Source organism: Drosophila hydei, unplaced genomic scaffold (assembly GCF_003285905.1).
Source record: "Drosophila hydei strain 15085-1641.00,03,60 unplaced genomic scaffold, DhydRS2 tig00000290-arrow-arrow-pilon, whole genome shotgun sequence".
Classification (NCBI taxonomy): Eukaryota; Metazoa; Arthropoda; class Insecta; order Diptera; family Drosophilidae; genus Drosophila; species Drosophila hydei.
This window is the reverse complement of record NW_022045704.1, coordinates 987,840-1,007,365: the sequence shown is the minus strand read 5'-3', so window position 1 is coordinate 1,007,365 and position 19,526 is coordinate 987,840. Positions and strand designations below refer to the sequence as shown.

The window sequence follows — 19,526 nt, the reverse complement described above, 5'->3', positions numbered from 1 at the left end:
GAGGTTGCAGGCGCAGCTGCTAAGTGCGGTCGGCACTTGACAAGCGCACAGCGGCACGGGTCATAGTTCATTCCAGCCAGTGCTGAACACTGCGGCTACACTGGCTGCTCTGTACCAATTTCCGTGCAGGTTTCATTTGTCAAATGCCACAAGGGTCGGGGCAGCTGGAAAGCTGCGTAATTGATGAAGCGGCTCCTTCAGACATTGACTAATCACAAGATGCTGTCCGGCTGGCAATATGTTGAGGTTGCCGTCCGGCTTGCAGCGATAGCTTACTGTAAGCTTTGGATTCCATATATATCCAACATATGCAGCAAAGCAATGCGTAATGAAACTTCGCAAATCGCATTACATGCAAACGACAACTTGTGCATTGTATAAGTTACAAAACTATTGCAACAATTAGAAGAACTGGATAGAAAAGTTTGCAAACTGAATGTGACACGTCTGCGCTACATACCTAACTTATGCAGCGTTTGTACTCCCATAATGTTCAGGCACAGGCAAAGCAACAAGTTACATAATATGTCAACATATTGTTAGAATTTAAGACTGGAATAATTGTATGAGCGTTGCATAGCTATCATAACTGTGCAAATCAGTTACAATGGAATAATTATTAATCAAAGTGATTAGGCAAGTTAGATGTAAATTAAATTCTCTTTTCTTCCTTACAAATTAAATTATGTTTTAAAAGTTTTAAAAATTTCTTTACAGAATTACTTTTGAATAGCGTTTAGTTTAATATAAAACCCATTTCCAGCTGTCGCCTGACATATTTTTGTCTCTTCATTTTCATAGCCTCACTACATTTATGAAGATGCACAAAATATAAATTAGATCCTTGAATTAGAGCTTAAACCTAATTAAATCTCTTGGGTCGGTAAGCTCAGTGCAAGTGTCTAGCTTTCGGTTCCAGTAGTTTTAGTTTTGTTTGTTTTATTTGTTATTGTTTATACATCTAGTGGGTATATTAAGTGCTATGAGCCGGTAGTATATCGCGATTGCCCCGAGTTGGTTGTTTTTAAACTCCGCCCCATAATTATTTTGGCATAAGAAAACGTCAGTAAACTTTGCCATTGTCGATTCCGGTTACAGCTGGGCCAGGCCAGGCCAAGCCACAGGCACTTCTAGAGCGCTGGCGTGTGCTTAGAAAGTGAAAAACTTTGTGCGTGCGAAATTGTGGCGAGCAGACAACCAGCGAATAGCCCAACAACGCAACCGCGGCCAACATTTCAGCTACAGACTACGTTCAACATGGACAGACGACAGCCGACAGCCGACAGTCGACAGCCAACAACCGACAGACGACAGACGACAGGCGACAGGCGACGGGCGGACACTTTGAACTGAGTTCGCAAGAACAACGCGTAAAACGAAAATTAAACTTATATTGTTGCGTTTGCCTGGCAACAAGGATAAACTTTCGCTGGGGCACGGGCACGACCACGAGCATTAAAGGCAGTGACAGCTAGCTGGCTGCAGCTGCGATGCCAACTGAATAAGGAATATCCATGCTAGCTGTGCAAAATGTCAGCGTACTTTAGTTTAACACACTCGCCGACATTGAGCATAGTCTTTTATTACGGCCACCGCAATGCGGAGCGGATCGGAGGCAACAGCTGCTTAGCTTGCAGTAGGTGGTTTTTTTTTCATTTTCTTGTTGCGTTGTTATTTGACTGTAATTCGCTCGAAATAAGATTGCTTTCCCAGCTCAACGTGGTCGCAATTGTGGGCTAATTAAAAATTTGTCATACTAATTAAGTGCACGCCACGAGAAGAAATAACGGGCTAACAGCAGGACTCCGTGGCTTATGGTAAATCACAGGCAGAGCACAACATGAAGACCACCAAGATTTTCGTAATTATATTTTAGCCAATATAGTGAGCCTAGCTTACCTGCTCTTTTAGTACAATAGACTACTCATATTTCATATTGTAATTTCTAGGCACATTTTCATTCTGTTAGTTGACATTTTTGCTGCATTTTTCGCTGGTGCCAGCTGAGCACCGTTGTACTGTCACAAAACTGCTGACAGCGCTGCCACAAACCGCACTCTAACAATAGAGAGAGAGGGCCGAGGGCAGCATCAGCCACATGAGCTCGGCACGCGCCTGCTGTGGCAGCCAGCAAAGCCAACGAGTGAGGCGGCATTTTAATGAGATATCACTGATGAAAGCTGTAACAGTAGAACCTTTTCACAGATCTAATTGCGACTATCATATTAAAGACATTACGACACAAGTGTGGATATGTATTTAACTTAATTGTGGTTAAGAAAATAAATTAAATGGAATCCAATTGCAATTGAGATTGCAATATAGGGTATCTACTCTTCGAGCACTTTGTAGCTAGAACGCTTCGTGAACTCGACTTTTTTTGCACATTTACTGCAAGCAATTTCGCTTGTTAATGAAATTTGCATTTGTGCTACGTGCAGCGCAAAAAACATTTGGCTCCGTTTCGGTGATGTGCGATAAATTAGAAAATCAAGCATTTTATGCTAATGCCAACGCCCACAGAGCGCTGGCAGCCAACCGAACCACCAGCGACAGGAACAACATACTTTCAGCTTGACAAGTTTTAACCACTTTGCATTTTTCCAATTTTCTTTTATTTTACTTACTTTTCTACTTCGTTTTTTCTTCTGTGTGTGTGGGAGTGTACGCCAACTATTCGAGCAAATGAAATTACTCATACGCCACGTTTTCAATTTTGATAAAGACTGCCAAAACTGTCTCGAAAAACGCTTGAATATTTTTGGTGGGAGATGCAACGTAAGCTGATTACTTGTCATTGGATTGAAATGAATTTGTAGAGAAGGAAATTCCACTGCTGCGTTACATGAGAGCCGAGGAAATTACCAGACGAGTGCGCGGTACGCAATTCGCATTGATTTCTTTATTGCAATTTTATTTGATTGCGCTCATATAAAATTACGTATACGCACTGCTGAGACAAGTACTGTTACGTAGCGCTAAAATCTCATCAGTGTTATCAGCGAATGGCATCAGGCGTGCAATCGTTGTCAACAGTGCCAACAACAAAAGCAGCAACGGCTGAAGCGGCGGCATCAACCACGCAGCAACAACAATCAAGCAACACTTATGAGAAAATAGAGCTGGGGCGAAAACGTTAACGTTAGAGCAAATATCTAAAACGTAAACGTGTCACGTAAATGGAGCGTAAATTTCAATAAAAATCATTTCAATTTCAGCCAAAGCCAAAACGAACCGTAACTGCTTCAATCGTATGCCACACAGGCAGGCTGAAAAGTTATGTAGTTTGATGGGTGGCTCAGGTGGTTCAGGTGGTTCAGTCGGTTCAGGCGGTTGGATGTCTCCACAAATACTGTGCGTGCCTGCTGTAAGTGAAACCGTAATCTGCCAATGCAAAGCAAAGTGCGAAGGTAAGCAAGAAGGTAAAACACTAAGCATTATGTCTTCCGCCCAAGGGAAATTGAATTTTTCGTCCAACTTCCGCGCGTCTGCCATTAACAATGACACCTAACGACTCAATATCACTTACCCAACTTCACGGTGCAACATCTCGCCGAGCGTCGGATTGTTAATCGTCACATCTGGCTCATTATCAACTATGACATGAATATAGTCCTCGACCGACAGCAGCTGCTGCAGGTCCATATACCGATCGTGCGGCTTGGGCTTTCGCGTTGATAGCGTGGAGCCAGAGATGACCCCCTCCTGGCCACTCGCTGTGCCGGCACCTTGACTGCCCGACGTTAGCGCCGGAGTGGAGGCCTCCTTGGAACCAGAAGAGTTGCTGCAATAGAAGGCAAAACATTATTTTCTCTTTGAGCTAGTATGTAAAAAAGGCTGAGTCAATGAACGCTAATTGCAATCTACAAGTGCCTGGTGCTCAACGAAGGCACTGCTCGCACAGCCGAGTGGCCCAAGCTGCGCACTTCAGGACTTGCCTTTCAGCCTGGTTCAGCTGCAATTTAGCTACGTTTAATCTAAGGCCAAACTAGCATACATACGCCTATTTAAGTTGACCAGAATTTCAGTGAATAAGACTTACATGCATACGGAAAATATTTACTTACAACTATGTTCTAAGAAAACTGAGCTACGTCTATATGATTTTGCAGTAAATTCATCACAGTTGCCGTTGTTTGGCTCAAATTGACCTTGGAGCAGAGAGTGCAGTCAGTTGCTCGTTATCACAATATTCGAAAAGTTGCTCGTGTGCTTGTCGTAATTTGAGTGCTGCTCTCTTTGGTCATTAAAATGAATTTCGAATATGCCTACGACAAGTTGGGATGCACATGGAAAAGTCGCTCGATGTTGTTGTTGTTCATGTTGTTGATGTTGTTGTCGCATCATTAAGCGAAGGGTTTTTAAGCTGAGCATTGGCGCAAATCAAGTCTTGCAAATTGCTTCGTCTCCGCCGCAAAACTTTCTGCATTGTCGCTTAAATTTTTAAGTGTGCAACAATTTTGGTTCGTTCTCAAACCATTGCCGTTTCACTCTATATTATATGTCTCTGTTATCTGCCTGTCTCAGGGCGTCACTCAAAAGGTACGCACATGTGCAACAGCGTCTGAAGTGCGAAACTTTTTCAATTAACAGTTGCCGGCAAGCTTTAAACTTTACAGCCGCAACAGATCCTGGCATCCATCCACCCGCTGTCTTTGCTGGCGTTGCCGAAGGGCTCATAACGTCTACCTCTCAACGAGACTCTGCAGATTTCACGCTTTTAATGCCACGGCACACAGAATAATGCCATTATGCCATTATATGTGGCAATCAGCTTACTTTGTCGCATGTATATATATGTTTCAAGCCAATTCCAATTCCAACAAGTTACAAGTGTGCAGAAGAGATGAAACTCCATTTAGATCGTTATGCAACGCACCACATTGATTCTCTGGTTGGAGCAACTTATATGGTTGTGGCTAACTGGCCACGTGGCAGCTTGGTCATTGGCATTATTTAGCATCAACAATGTAATGCAGCATGATGGCATTATGGCAACAAAGCACCAAAGCATTACGTTGCACGGATCGATGCCCGATGTGGCTTGCACTTAATTAAGCCAATGACAAAGTTTTGCTCATTAAACTGTCACGTGGCATGCGTGGTGCAGCTGAACCCTGCATGGCCTTCCATCAAGTTGGTAATGGAACGTTGCTAATTAAATTGTATTTAATACAAATAGCAAAGGTGGAATCGTGTCACCTGCAGCTGGCCAACTCTCAGATAGACAACTAATAGCTATTACATATCGTAAAGTTTCTTCTATGGATCCACATGGTAATTTATATTGTCATGAAAGGATTGAAGCTAATAATCAATGGAAGAATCCCTAATCAGTCCATTAAGTGATAAAATGTAGTTCAGATTAGATATTTAGCTTCAATCTGACTGAGACTCTTTTATTCGTCCGCCAATTTTGTTGGTATTATCTTATCTAAAACCTATTGGATCAATCAGAATTGTAGTTAACAAGCAATGGGATAGATTTGTCAATGCCATCGATACGCATCGAGTGATGTGGCATTTAATTAAGCTAATGACGATTACTCATTAAACTGTCACGTATCATGAGTAGCGCAATCTGCTGCTTCAGGTGACGCGTTTCGTTAAGCTAATTTGAAAGCCGTGAGAGTGCGTAAAGCTGCAATGGAGACAGCACAGTGTCAAATGCAGCTGGACAAAGTCACAAATTGAAAGGTATAAAATGTGTTCGGTGTACGAAGAGCTATTCGAGTTCAAAATGTCGTCCCGACCAAGTGAAAACTTTAATGAAATAATGCGCTTTGTGCGGTTCATAACGCGATGCGTAGGTGTCGATGCCTACGATCCGAATTATCGGTTCAATGCTATTACCAGCAGCATAGTGGTACTGATTTTAATGTACTTCATCTTTACAATTTCGACAATAGCTAAGGAGTTCCATGGCAACTGGATGTTCATGATACAGGCATGTGCCATGAGTGGCAGCGTGGTCCAAGCCTGCGCCAAGATGTACATGGGACTCACTTCAGGACGTACAGTATCCCAGCTGTACATGCAGCTGTTGAAAATCTATGCGGATTTCGAAAAGGAAGACGATGCCAGATACTCTCAAGTGCTTCTGCGCAGCTGCCACAAAGTGCGACGCTTTCTAATTGTGGTTGGCATAAGTTACGTGGTTGGCCCCTTTGGAATGATCTTCGCGGCTCTTGTGGCATCTTTTGTAACAGGCAAACTAAACTTAATCATGCACTTTCATCTACCTGGTGTCGATGTGAACACCGAGTGGGGTGCATGGGTCACTCAAGGCATGCACTGCACGTGCGTTGTATTGGGCGGACTTGGCTTGTATTCGGGCGACATGATTATCATCGTATACTTGATGCAATCGTTTGTCTATGCCGATGTCCTGCAACTGAAGGTTGATCGGCTGAATACACACAGCGAAAAGCAAGACAAGGTTGAAATACATCAGGAAGCCTCAAATCTGCTGATCGACATTGCCAAGTGGCATCAGACCTACACAGAGTAAGTAACCATCAACCAACTGCACCTCTGACTAATCTGTGGTTCTATTTAGGTTCATAGATCAGTGCAACGACATGTTTTCTGTTTTGGTGTCCATTCAGGTCGCAACGTCTGCAATATGCATTGTTATAACAATCTTTTCGCTGCTCACTAGCGACTGGATAGGTGGCTATTGCTATATCTGTGTTATCGTTCCCAATTTGTATCTCTATTGCATACTTGGCACAATACTCGAGAATTGCGTATGTCTTAGTTAAGTATCTTTAATTTATGTGACACCTACTATTCTTTTTCAGAGTGAAACATTCATGTATGAGATCTACAACATATCCTTCTACAATTTAAATCCAAGTCAACAACGGTTTGTCATATTTATGCTAGCCAAGAGCCAGCAACCAGGTGTGCTTCTGCTTCTCGGAGTGATGCCACTGTCTGTGAGCACTGCTCTGCAGGTCAGTGAAGGGATTCGAATTAAGTCAGTTAATATTATTACATTCATTTACAGATAACCAAAAATATCTACAGCATCACCATGATGATGGCCAGATTTCTACAAAAGTAATTTGAAGCTCATAAAGAATTTCTACGCTTTGGTCTACTCGTAGTTGGCTGAACCAAGTCGCAGCAAGTAGTTAGAGGAGCCATTTTGCTGGCAACGCCAAACGATTTATGAATTAATTAAATGTTTACCAACTAACAACAGTGATGTTTTATGTTCCCTTGCTAAATGGCAGCTGGCGGAAAGGAGCAGCACGCGCTGCACCTGGCAGCTTATGGGATGAGCTGCTAGCTACTTTGCCCAGGCGGAAGCGTGTCTTGCCTGTCTTGGCAGCATGTCTTGCGTTTTGCTGCGTCATTTTTATGTTTTATTACTTGACTTCCGCCAGCCGCAGCATAAAGCTGCCATTCCCCACACACACACACCCACACACACGTACACGGGTTTGAAATAGAAGCAGCATGTCGAAGTCAGTGTAAAAGCGCAATTGCAAGCCGACCGATTGGCTGCCGCGTGTGTGTGAGGGTAAGGCAAGCATAAAAAGCGGCTTTAGCGTGCCTGGTTATGGCCTGGTTGTTGTTGGCTTCAGCAGCAGACGTGTCCTGCCCCTTGCGCTGCCTGGAATTCCAATTCTCGCGAGCTTTTGCTGCCTGCCGGCAGCAATTTATGATTTAATAGCCGGGCAGCCATGCTTTATTGCAAGTTTTGTTGCATTTTGTAAAATTAAATTATGTGCAATAATAGGGAATTCTTAAACGGGATCAATGACCGACTCATAAGTGCCACCAACGACCGGGTAGACCACTCACTTCATTGCAACATAAACCGAACAGCGCCTATTTCTGAATTCTTGATTAACAAAGAATTATAGAGTTCCTCCTTTTAGCATATGCCATGTTCTTAGCATAGCAATACACATTTTAATGATGGCTTTAACTCTATTACTCGCGCTTTCTCAGCAGCTTAAATTCTCTTCTCTAATAATTAATAAGCTGACTTTAAAAACAATCTCCTAGTTGGTGCCTATTTCTGAATTCTTGATTAATAAAGAATTATAGAGTTCCTCCTTTTAGCATATGCCATGTTCTTAGCATAGCAATACACATTTTAATGATGGCTTTAACTCTATTACTCGCGCTTTCTCAACAGCTTAAATTCTCTTCTCTAACAATTAATAAGCTGACTTTAAAAACAATCTCCTAGTTGGTGCTTACCTCTTTTGCAGAAACTTGCGCTTGAACTCGTGCAGCATTCCGCCGGCCCCGGCTGTGCCTGCCTCGTTGTAATCGTTGTTATTTCCAAAGCGCAGCTTTTGATGCTGTTGCTGCAGCAGATGGCGGTTGGCAACTCCAAAGTCCATTTGCACATCCACAATAAGCAGCAAGGTGAGCAGCACGAGCGTCGCGCCTAGGCTAATGGCGAGGCGCTCTTTGAGCTTCATAGTACGCAGGACGGCCATAATGGGTGTTGGAGCGGTGCTCCCTTTGCTGTTCTTGCTTTCCAAATTATATGAGGCAAAAGCCGTTGTTGAGGCGGCCTTTAGATTGCTGTTCAAACCGCTGCCACGGAAAGTACGTAGCCTTGCAAGCCAGCCGAGCTGACAGTCCTCTTTTGGCTGTGGCCTGACTGCCGACCTGTGAGGCGAGGCAGAAGTGGATGGTGGAGCTGCAGTGCTGCGGGAGCGTGTCGAGCGCACAATGCGACGCTTGATGAGTACACGTCGTCGAGGCACTGCCTCGTCGTTGCCAACGTCGGTCGGCTGAACGTCAAAACCCTGCCAAGGTGCCTCCTCTAACGCGTCAGTTGAGTATTTCGCGGTGGCATCAACTGCACCACTCGCGCTCGAACGTCGAACAGCAGCAGTTTTACAATAGTTGTTGTTGTTGCTGTTGTTGTTGTTGTCGTCGCAGTACCCATGCAAATTGGCAACGCTTATTTGTTCAGCTGATAAGTCGGTATTTTCAATATCAGCGCTGTTGTAACGCTTTTGTCGCTGCCGGAATCGCTGCAGTCGCTCCGCTAGCGGCGCAAACTGCGCACAGCTGCAAATAGAGAAGAGAATTTCATTATAATGGCAAGTACATTTGAATGTGTGCTAGTTAGATCTTGAAACAAATCGACTGATGTGCGAAATGCAATCAAACGCGGCACTAAAAACCTAACTATAAACAAGAACTGCGACAAAGGCTAAAAAAGAGAGAAAAAATCATCGAAATGTTTTCGCAATGTTCTGATATTTTATTGAGCGTCATAAAAAATAATAGGAAATTTAAAATCAAACTCAAACTGTGGAACGTTCTGATACCCTGACAAGCACAACTCTTCTCCATAGATCAACAATTCTAGCCCAACGACAAATTGTAGCAAGAGTTTGCAATTGTCAAATTGTTGTGTCGCAACGGCTTAAGGTGTCATTCGCTTTAAGAGAAACATTGCTCTTAGGCCACTTTATTTCATGCTTTTGCAAACGCCATGACAAAGTCATCAAGCTCCCATTGTTTGGGAGCCATAACACGGAGGGGAACGAGCATCAAAAATATGAAGAGACGGCCACGTTTCCAACTCCATGGCGGCGTTGCTTTTTATTATTTGTGCATAAAACGGCGTCACGACCATCCGCCATGTTGACTGCTGCCGGAAATGCGGCAGAGTCCATTTTTTGTGCCGCCAACTTTGATGTCGTCGTTGTTTTTTCTATTGTCTGGCTGGGCACATATTTTTGCGCTGTTGTTTTGCCCAGTTTTGTGTGCTATGAGTGTGTGTGTGTGTATGTGTCAGACAATCTGGATTTGAACTATAACTACAACAGGCTCGTCAAGGCTTACCGTATATATCTTTGTTGTTTTTGCTGCTGATACCCAGGTCAAATTTAACGAAGCTTGTTGCTTGCTCACATTGGTTCCTGCTGCTACTACGATGGCAATATTGTTGCCGTGCTTGTAGCAACAACTTCTAAATGCAGCTCAGTACAAACAATAACAACAACAACAACGACGACATACGATAACAGCCAGATGTCGGTGCAAACTGGAGGCATATTTATTGGCATTTTCAGATTGGAAGAGAACTTACACTACAACCCGCATATTGCTGACATGACATAACTAAGCTGACAGCCATAGTCGCATTGTATAATAGAATTTTAGCAACGAATCATATGCAAAAATAGCTGATTAGACCAGTGCCTGACAGATAACACGACAAAGGTGCCGTCAGATTGCAAATGGGCCGCAACTGAACTGAACTAAGCAACGAGCCTTAGCAAGTCGCCATGTCAATCAAATCAAATATCGTGCCAATTGCCGATGTTGCCCATCAGAGTTGCATATCATGGCGCGACGATTTGACAGCCAGATCCAGACAGAAGCACATAGCTGGGGTGGTGCCGAGTTGGAGGATTGAACAGATATCTGAGATATGCGCAATGCCTGCAACAATCAAATCAATTGCAGACATCGACGCTGCCAGTTAAAACGGCACCCCTGCAATGTCAGTCAAATGCAGACGCCAACGGCAACGTGAGTTGAACAAATGCTGAGACGATTTTCTACATAGACTGCAGGAGCAGCAGATACTACGTATATTTATCGAATGACAACAAATGCGACAAATGGTTGATAAGCGACAGCAACAACCACAACAACAACGACAACGAAGCTGCAATGCCAGCGCCAGCAAGTGAAAAGTTCGAGCGGAGCGGAGCAGGGGCAAGGGAAGCTAGAGGCGCGTTAATGGCAATTGCTTCTGCCCCATGTTATTGTCGATAACTCTGCTCTTTTGCTCTTGCTGTTGCCTTTGCCATTGTTGTTGTTGGTGTTTTGCTAAAATTGCTGCGTTGCATTAAATTAAACTGATGCGGTGTATTAATGATGGAGTGATGGGGACGGCGGCAACGTTGGCTACAGCTGGCAACAGCCTTATTTTAATGCAATTGCCGACAACGACATCAAGAGAGTGAGAGCGAGAGCACACAACGTCGCCACTGGCTGATTGAGTGACAGCAATTTCCCTTCCAATTTGCGCTCTGTTTTATTAATCAGACAAAAGAGAGAAAACAATAAAAATGGGTATACAACGCGTTTAGGTGCAGGCGAGTTCAATGTATGTGGAACGTGCGAAAGAGCCCGTACTCATATGCTGATAAGAAACACTCAAGTGCAGGCTCACTTCAGTTTATGATGAAGCAATTAGAGCTACAGTACAAAGTACTTCGTTTGAACATCTTAGCGTTAATTAATAGTGGGTTTACTGAAGCACAGACTGCACTCTGGCTGATCAGCAGTTGGTAAGCCAGTCAATAGCTTATACTGAAATCATTTGGCCGTAAACTATTCCGTTTGTCGTCATCTGGCGCGGATACAACTGGCCTCATTATCGACCCCTTTGTATAAATCAAACTCACTTTCAATCAAATGACAAATTGCTTTCCGCTACCTTTCTCCTGCTCAATTAGCTTCAGTCAGTGAACTTGCCAGCGTCGACAACAAGATTATGCATTTTCCCCCGCCCCCCACTCGACACGAATCTCGGTTCATCGTCGGCCCTCTCTCAACTGCGCCAGCTACTACGCATGATTGATTTTCGGAAACTATTTCCCATGCCCCCGTTCGCAATCTCTAGTTGCCCCATATAGGGCGAGCGAGCAAGCGGGTGCACAGAGCTGTGCAATTTTTGTTGTTGTAAGTGCGAGTGAACGCGTAACCCGCACAAACTTGACGCGCTAACAAACTCGGCAAACTTAAATCAAATCAATGGCGATTGTGCAACAGCAACTGCTGCTAAAAATGACACGCTTAATGCGTTCACCGCCACCCTGGCACCCTGCCTCCTGTCTGCTTCTACAAGTGCTACAGCTGTTTGTTGTTTGCCACGCATCAATGAGGTTGAAGAATGTTGAGTATTGTGCTGCTGCTGCTGCTGCTGCTGCTGCTGCTGCTGCTGCTACTGCTGGTGTTGCTGCTGCTGTCGACATGCCGAACAATATCAAGCGAGAGTGGCTGGCAAAAGACTTATCGATTTTATGCGATTGTTGTCAGCGGGTAAACTTGAGCTGCTTACGATAACAGCAACAACAACAACAACAACAACAACATCAACAGCAACGACATCAAGAGCCACAAACACTGCACAGTTGCCTTATCGACCAATCGAGCGAGCCAATCAAACGAACTGTTATCCGATATGCAAATGCCCGACAAACTGTTGCAAATGCCATTCGATTGAAACAGCTTGTCAAGGTTAGTTTCAGTTCTCACTTGACTAATTTGGCCAAATTTTCACTCAACTTCACGTTGGAGCTGCGAAAATGCAGCGAATTTTCTCAACTAAGTTAAAAATTAAAAAAACTTGCGCTGTGAAACTTCACGGACTTGATCTGATACTTAGCCTTAACGTTGTTAAACTATAAAATTTCTCCTAGCATCAAATAATTTAAAAACATTAAGCAAGAATGAGTTCAGATTAAAATTGCGAATTGCTGAGTTTTAAAGCATTTTATACGCTTCTTTCTATTGCTTATTGTGAAATATTTTGCTTAGAAAATACTGTTTTTTCGTTTTAATTTCTTTTCTGTTTTTTTCTCTTGGGGACTTGGCTGTGCGCTTTGTCAATTTACCTTTCGCTGTGCATACTTTGACGTTTCTCCTCATCAACCTTATCCGCGTCGTAATCGTAAGCAATAGCTGCAGAATAAACGTCTTGCCGCTGGTCCGCTTTGCTCGTGTCAGGCTGAAGTGAATTCTGCTGCAGTCTCAGGTGATTCAATGGCTGCGATTTCTCTGCTGCGTTGCCCCATGTCATTTCATTACCAAAGTCAACATTGTTGCTGGCAGTGACTCCAGCCAGCTTAAGCTGCACCGTTTGCTGGTCCAGCTCTTGCTCCTGTTGCTTCTGCTGCTGTTTTTGCATGCTGCTGTTAATAAAATTTTCTGGCTGGCTCATTGCCTGCCAATTCTTACGTTCGTGCCACGTCGAGGAAGGTCGACGAAGTGGCTGCTGCTCCTGTACCTGCAGTTGCTCTGTAGCCAATTGTAATGCGCTCGGCTGCCAGTCTTTGTTTTCCTTGTTAGCCCAGTCGCCCAATGCAGCGTCCTCGCTGCCATAGGCATTGAACTGTCGTCCCCGGCTACCCTTTGAATGGTTCTTATATTGTTCCATTGCTGATTGATTCCTAGTCGTTGCCATTTGATTTATGTCGGGGCCATCGCCCCCTCGGCATATGCCTCGCTGGTAATCACCATTGTTCGCATTAGTCCCATTGTAGATGGCTATTTGTCCCATGGAACGTCTCAGCGCCTGATTGCTTTGGGACAGCCCGTATGCCCGCTGAGTCACTTGTACTTGCAGTTGCTCCTGTTGCTCCTTTTGCTCCAACTGGCCTCGATCCAGGCAGACACTACTCTGGCTGCGCTGCCGTGCTGCCTTTCGTTTGGCCAGCTCCGCCGGACTAGGCGCAAACAGATTCCGTATGTTAGCATTGCGTTCGCTATTGCTGCCGGCATCGCTGCCCTGCTTAACCTGAATAATTGTGAATTGTGTGCAATAAGATTTTTATCTCCATTTCTTTTGCAGCTAGAAGTGGCTTTTGTTTTTGGCCGTTTAGTAATGTTAATTGGACTGGCGCTACAAAATTCCTGCGCTCAGGCAAATCATGCTTAACTCTTGGGGTTAGTACGGAACGCATTTGTAAAACGACTTGGAGAGGGAGCAAACGTGATAATAACGATAACAATTATTATTAACAGATTAACAGAGGAGCCATAAAAGGCAACTATGGTCAACTCAACTCAGCTACAAATATAATCGGATAAGTTTTTTTCAGAGGCGACCCAACGTCGGAAACGGTAGTACTTACGCTGCTTGTCAGCGATATCCTTGAAGACAGAGACATTGAAGCAGAAGTAAGTAGAGAGCTGGGAATTCAGGGTGTCATCAAAGTCTACGGATACAGGAAATTTTGTGTGCGCCTCAAAGTCGGCTCAATTTCTTCATCCGTAAAACACTGCCACACAGCAACGTGGCCAAAAAAAGACATTCAGATAGAGCAGAGATGGAAGAGAGAAAATTTGAAACGTAAGACAGATTAGCATAAGCGGATAATACCCAAACAACGAATTGCCAACGGCAACGGCAACGGCAACGGCAACGGCAACGGCAAGAACAACGGCAACAAAACAGCAACTGCAACAGAATTCAGTAAGCCCAACATTGTATGGGAGATGGACAGCATGTGTGAAACATCTAAGTGCTGATGCCAAGCAATTCTCAAATGCATAGCAAACAAAGCTACAAACCTGCTCAGAGAACCGAGTGGCAAAAAGACAAAGCCGCATCAATTCAAATGTGAATGGATGCTTGAGCTCCAGCAAGTCGGTATGTAGCTCGGCTAAAGCCCCTTTAAATACGCAATTTGAGTGGCAAAGCGTAAAACAATGGCAGCAGATACACTAAAATTATCAGCAAGAACAACAGCAGCAACTACAACTACTACAAGTTTGACGTGAGACTTAGAGAGCATCAACTGTTCATGTTTATCGAAGGATTCGCATATGCAGTTGACATAGAAATAGCAGTGACTAAAGATATTCAACATCTATCTGTACTAATAATTGGCAAATTATTACAAACATATTCAATTACAGTCACTTCAATTATAATCAATTGCAAAACTGGTCGTGGTACGTTTCCCTTTACCAAACTTGAACTTGACTCTTTTCATTTGATTTGATATTTTATGGGAAAGTTTATCTAAATTGCAACGTGCCAATGATTGTATATCGATCCAAATAGTTCCCAGCCAAGTGCCTGTTTATCCACTTTTCGCTAGCTGAAATCGAAGTACTTTCAATTTTTTGTGGCTTCACCACAAAAATAATCAAAAGTGCCTGGGAAACCCACATACATGCACACACGCACACAGCAAAACGTTAAGATAAAATTGAAACCGGGACGAGTCGTGTTATCTGATGCAGCATTACAGCTGTTTGTGTTTTGCCGGGCTGCAACCTTCCCAAAAAGGAAGAAATGCATGTCAAGTGAAATTACTTGTTTGCAGTGGCAACAGATTGGCAAATGGGGGCCAGCTGCATTTGATAGTCAGACTGGGCCAACGCCACACCTACACCCATCTATTCCTGTCTTAGCTGAAAGCTCTGTGACATACGCATACGACACTTCGATCTGTACGGACAGGCGACTAGGAGCGATAAATTGAGATGAATGTAGCTCGGCCAGGACCTTCGGCCATATACACAATGTGATTCTCGCTTGGTGTTGTTCATACATTTTATGTCGTCTCGAGTGCATTTGCCTGCTCGCTGTCTATCTTGAGCTGTGGATGTAGCAGCTGCATGATGAATACTTTCGAACGAGCGTTGGCTTTAAGGAATGCCCCGCCATTGAAAGTGTGCGCTGTCTATAAATATTTTATTGTATTTTTTTCATTGAATGCGCCATAAAAAGCAGCGAGTGGGGTAGCGACGGCGAACGCCCATTAAAATGCAACACGCATGCAACGCGCTGCAATTGCATTGCATAATTTAAGGCGCTCGCACACGCAGTCAACTGAAACAATCAGCAACAAACCGCTGCTGCCAACGTCATTTCCAGCGTCGCCTCGCTGCTGATGTCGCCCATAAAATATTCATTTAAAATGCAACATGCAACACTTTGCATCACGCATCTACCGCACCCACGCGCCCTCACTCACCCGCACACACACAGCCCTACAAATATTACATGCCGATGACAGCTCCAACCGGCCAACCGGACAACTGGACCTGACTCATAGCCCGTGGCGCGCTGTTAGCATTTTGACGCTCCAAAAATTCTAATCCGTGGTGCGAGAATAAACGTGTCACATTGGGCCAGGGTTTGACACATTCAATAGTTTGCAATTGATAACAAGCGCAACAAAACAACGCAAACAAAAGCCAACAAACAAGCACTTACCAAACAAGCTCCAAAAGCTAACAGCCGAATGGGGGCCGACCCTTCGTATGCAAATAGGATGAATTACCAACTGTAAATAATGTGAAATATTTGTTTCATATTAGCATTTCAAAGCATTTCGACGTATAATTTATCTGCCTATAATACGCTATTTAATATTATCTAAGATACATGGTTTTATTTAAGACTAATTTTAATTGGATTAATGGACAAAAGACCTCAAAATAAAGAGAATATTATTTTCCGTTCTGCTTGTCTGTCTAATGGCTCAGTAGACATCATATTGTTTCTTATATCGGTTTATATATAATGTTTAGGCACAAGAGATAGATTATTGTTAATTCAAGAAGCTTAAAGTAATTAGAATTGAATACACAATTGATTTATTGACTCTCATTTCAATATATTTGATTGAATTGTCTAGCAAACCACACAAGTCAGCAATTTAAGCCGAATACAAATGTCAGCTGACAAGTCTACATTCATTTATATCCAAATCAAATTTAATTATCTGCTCATGTGGTTCGGGCTTGCATTGGGCTTTAGTTTGAGCAGTGACATTGTTGCTTGGCTATCTTGCAGCTTTCAATAGGCCAACTGAAAGGACAGCAGACTCCTCCATGCTCCTGCACCTATGCATAATGCACAAAGGTTGTTTCGATCAAACATGGGCAACAGTGTGACTTAATGGGATGCTATGCAGATGCAATGATTAAAATCCGCACATGAACATGGGCTTTTAAAAGCAATATCACGTAAGAGAGCTGAACAACAGCAATCCAACTGCAGCCCATGGCTCTTCAGTAAGTACAATTATCGAATTCACTCAAACGTGGCTATATTGTCGTCATCGCTCATCGGGCCTCTGTATTTTTTCTATAAACGTAAACTTATGGCCTAAGTGCCGGTTGCCAACTGCCCGATGGCAGCGCCTAATTGTGCTGTGGTAATAGATAGATCGAGAGCCTCCCCAAGCACAAGATCCAGTCATTGATACACGAAGCTCACGACTTGGTCGACGCGATCATGCGCCTCAGATTATGAGCCCAGCCAGAGACTCGAACTCTGCACGTTTTGCTTCTTTTTTTTTTGTTGCAAAAAAAGCGAAACCGAAAAGGGAAATTTCTTGCTGGCTCACGTAATTGAATTGCAGGCAGCTAAATTGGTATTTATTATAATAAAAGCAAATATGCAATTTCGCTTTTCTAAAAAACAACAAAATGAAAAAACCTCAAAGAGGAAGCAACAACGACAGCAACTTGCCGTCGAGCGGGAGCATGAGCTGACAGGCAAAGCTAAGAAAAACCAAGCGAAGCAATGTATTAAGTAAGCATTTGAAAAAAATGTGACAATAGGATATGATCAAATTATTTAAATTGTAATTAATTAATGCATAGCTCTCAATAAGTTTTAATAGGCTTATCGGAAAGTGAAAATAGAAATCTGCCTTTCAGCCTTATGCTGTTAATCCTCTTAATTAGTCTTTTGATATTTGCATAATTATTACAATAATGAAATTTATAAAATATAATTTAATATTAAATTGTATCCCTCAACTAGATATGCGTTGTAACAGCCCACTTAAACCCCGCATATATAGGGTGTATTTTTTAGAGACTTCGAACTGTGAGTTGGCAACGCTGCTTTACTTGACAATCTTTTTAATATTTGATTATTGGGTTTTATTAAGTTAGGTTTGACGTTTCATTATGGATAAACATAATCTGAGCAGAGCTTAAAAATGCTGTTCGTCAAACTTATCGTGCAATTCGTCCATATTGTGGCGTACATAATGATGAAGCCATATCTGAATGGGTATGAAAATAAGCCGAATTGGCGCATTTGGAGTGATAATCCACATGTTTTCGTCGCAGCACCATTACATCCACAGAAAATAACGCAGCAACTATATGGCCACAGTCACATTTACAAGCTAATGCAATTAAATGTTCTATTCAATAAAATAATTATGAAAAATAATTTTTTTGTTTTATTGTGAATTAAACATGTATAACTCAAAAAAAAAAACACCCAATATATTTAATATGTATAGAAAATTCATTATAACACGCAAAATCAATTGAATACGGGTTTTCAATTGCGTCAATAAATCACATAAATATTTCAAATGACAAAATAGTGAAATAATTAAAACAAAAATAAATCAGTAACAAATCTAAAATTGTGCATAATGAGTTTAAATTATGCATAAATTAGTATAAGCGAAACGTATTCATGCAGTGAAAATTTAACTTTATAATTGGGTCAAGCGAAATCCATTTAAGAGGATTTACATGTGCATTAAATAAACTAAAAATATTAAATTAAGAAGCCTGCTTTATTATCGCACAGGAGCCATACTTCAATGTATTCTATAAATTATACTAGATGCAGTAGACTGACAAATTTATTTTATTTCCCATTGCGTATGTGGTTTGCCCATTTTCCGGCATAATTATTGAAACCCATTAAGCCAAATAATTGCAAATTTGCATACTTATAAATCAAGGTACGTTTTGAAAAATCTGTTCATACTCTACCTAAAGAGACAACAGCAATAGATTTCAATTGATAGCGCACGTTGGCGTTTTGTTTTCTCTTTCAGTAATTATAAAAGAATTAAAAATAATTATATTTTTATTTACGCTATCATTTAAATGGGCGAGAGTATTTGAATATTAGTCAGCGCTAGGCCAATGTGGTCTTGGCGTTATGTGTGCTTAATGAGTTTCCCGCGGCGCAAAACAATTTCCGCAGTTCGTTACGATATATATGGATATGGATATAGGCGCGAACAGGTAGAGCAAGCAGCTGTGGCTTCAACATTGAACTTGAAAATGCTGCAAATTGTTAAATGGCTTATGCAGTTATTTGGACCAGGCCGACAGTTAGCACTTTCATGCTCTGCCAATTGAATGCATCTACATGCACGTGTTGTCAACAGCTACAACACTTTGGCAAACTGCGTTACATAGGTGGTAATTGCCGGGGCCGGCAATCATGTTGTTGTTGTTTGAGAATTTAACGAAATCCATTAACTCATAATTTTCTGCTATGCTGCACTCGCCATCGCTAGCTCTCGGCAATGCAAACAGCTGAACGTTCAGTTAGTTAAGCCAAAAGGCAAAATTGTGCGCAATTTAACGGCAGAGCGCGCTTTTCCACACCAACAAAAGCGATGTGCACGTATCCGTGAAATATTGTGAAAATAGTAGCTAGTAACATACAGTCAGCATTCAGCTCATACTCACACACACACACACACTCATAACGAGCTTACTGTTAAGTGCAGCGCAATTGTGGCAGCAAGAAATCTACCAAAATGTTGAGGGAGTTCGTTTCGAAAAAATTCACACGACACGACGACGCGACGTTGGCTTTGTTGATTATGGGAACCACTCAAAACGAGTTGTATTGTTTTTGTCGATTGTTGTTGCTGCTGATGTTGCAGTTGTTGTCGTAATTTGGCTGTTGCATGCGAATTGCATTGTGCGGACTATTCGTTTGCATATGGCAAGCTAAATATGTTGCTCAATGCACCTTTATCCTGCGCAGTCGCAGTATATGTTAC

The 19,526-nt window shown here is 42.6% G+C and overlaps 1 protein-coding gene across 4 annotated transcripts in view; it reads right to left on the bottom strand.

Annotated features, from left to right (window-relative positions):
• LOC111605570 (extracellular serine/threonine protein CG31145) overlaps nucleotides 1-19,526 on the bottom strand; it is a 59,223-nt gene that overhangs the window by 15,276 nt on the left and 24,421 nt on the right. For 3 of the 4 annotated variants that reach the window (XM_023324148.2, XM_023324150.2, XM_023324151.2), the window contains exons 4-8: nucleotides 15,956-16,025; nucleotides 13,860-14,006; nucleotides 12,621-13,522; nucleotides 8,221-9,048; nucleotides 3,530-3,784 (exon numbers count right to left, since the gene is read on the bottom strand). In XM_023324148.2, coding sequence (XP_023179916.2) covers nucleotides 3,530-3,784; nucleotides 8,221-9,048; nucleotides 12,621-13,522; nucleotides 13,860-13,895 — 2,021 coding nt within the window. In that variant the 5' untranslated portion in view covers nucleotides 13,896-14,006; nucleotides 15,956-16,025. Of the gene's footprint in view, nucleotides 1-3,120; nucleotides 3,385-3,529; nucleotides 3,785-8,220; nucleotides 9,049-12,620; nucleotides 13,523-13,859; nucleotides 14,007-15,955; nucleotides 16,026-19,526 lie in introns of those variants that run through there. The other variant, XM_023324152.2, reaches the window with a different exon arrangement.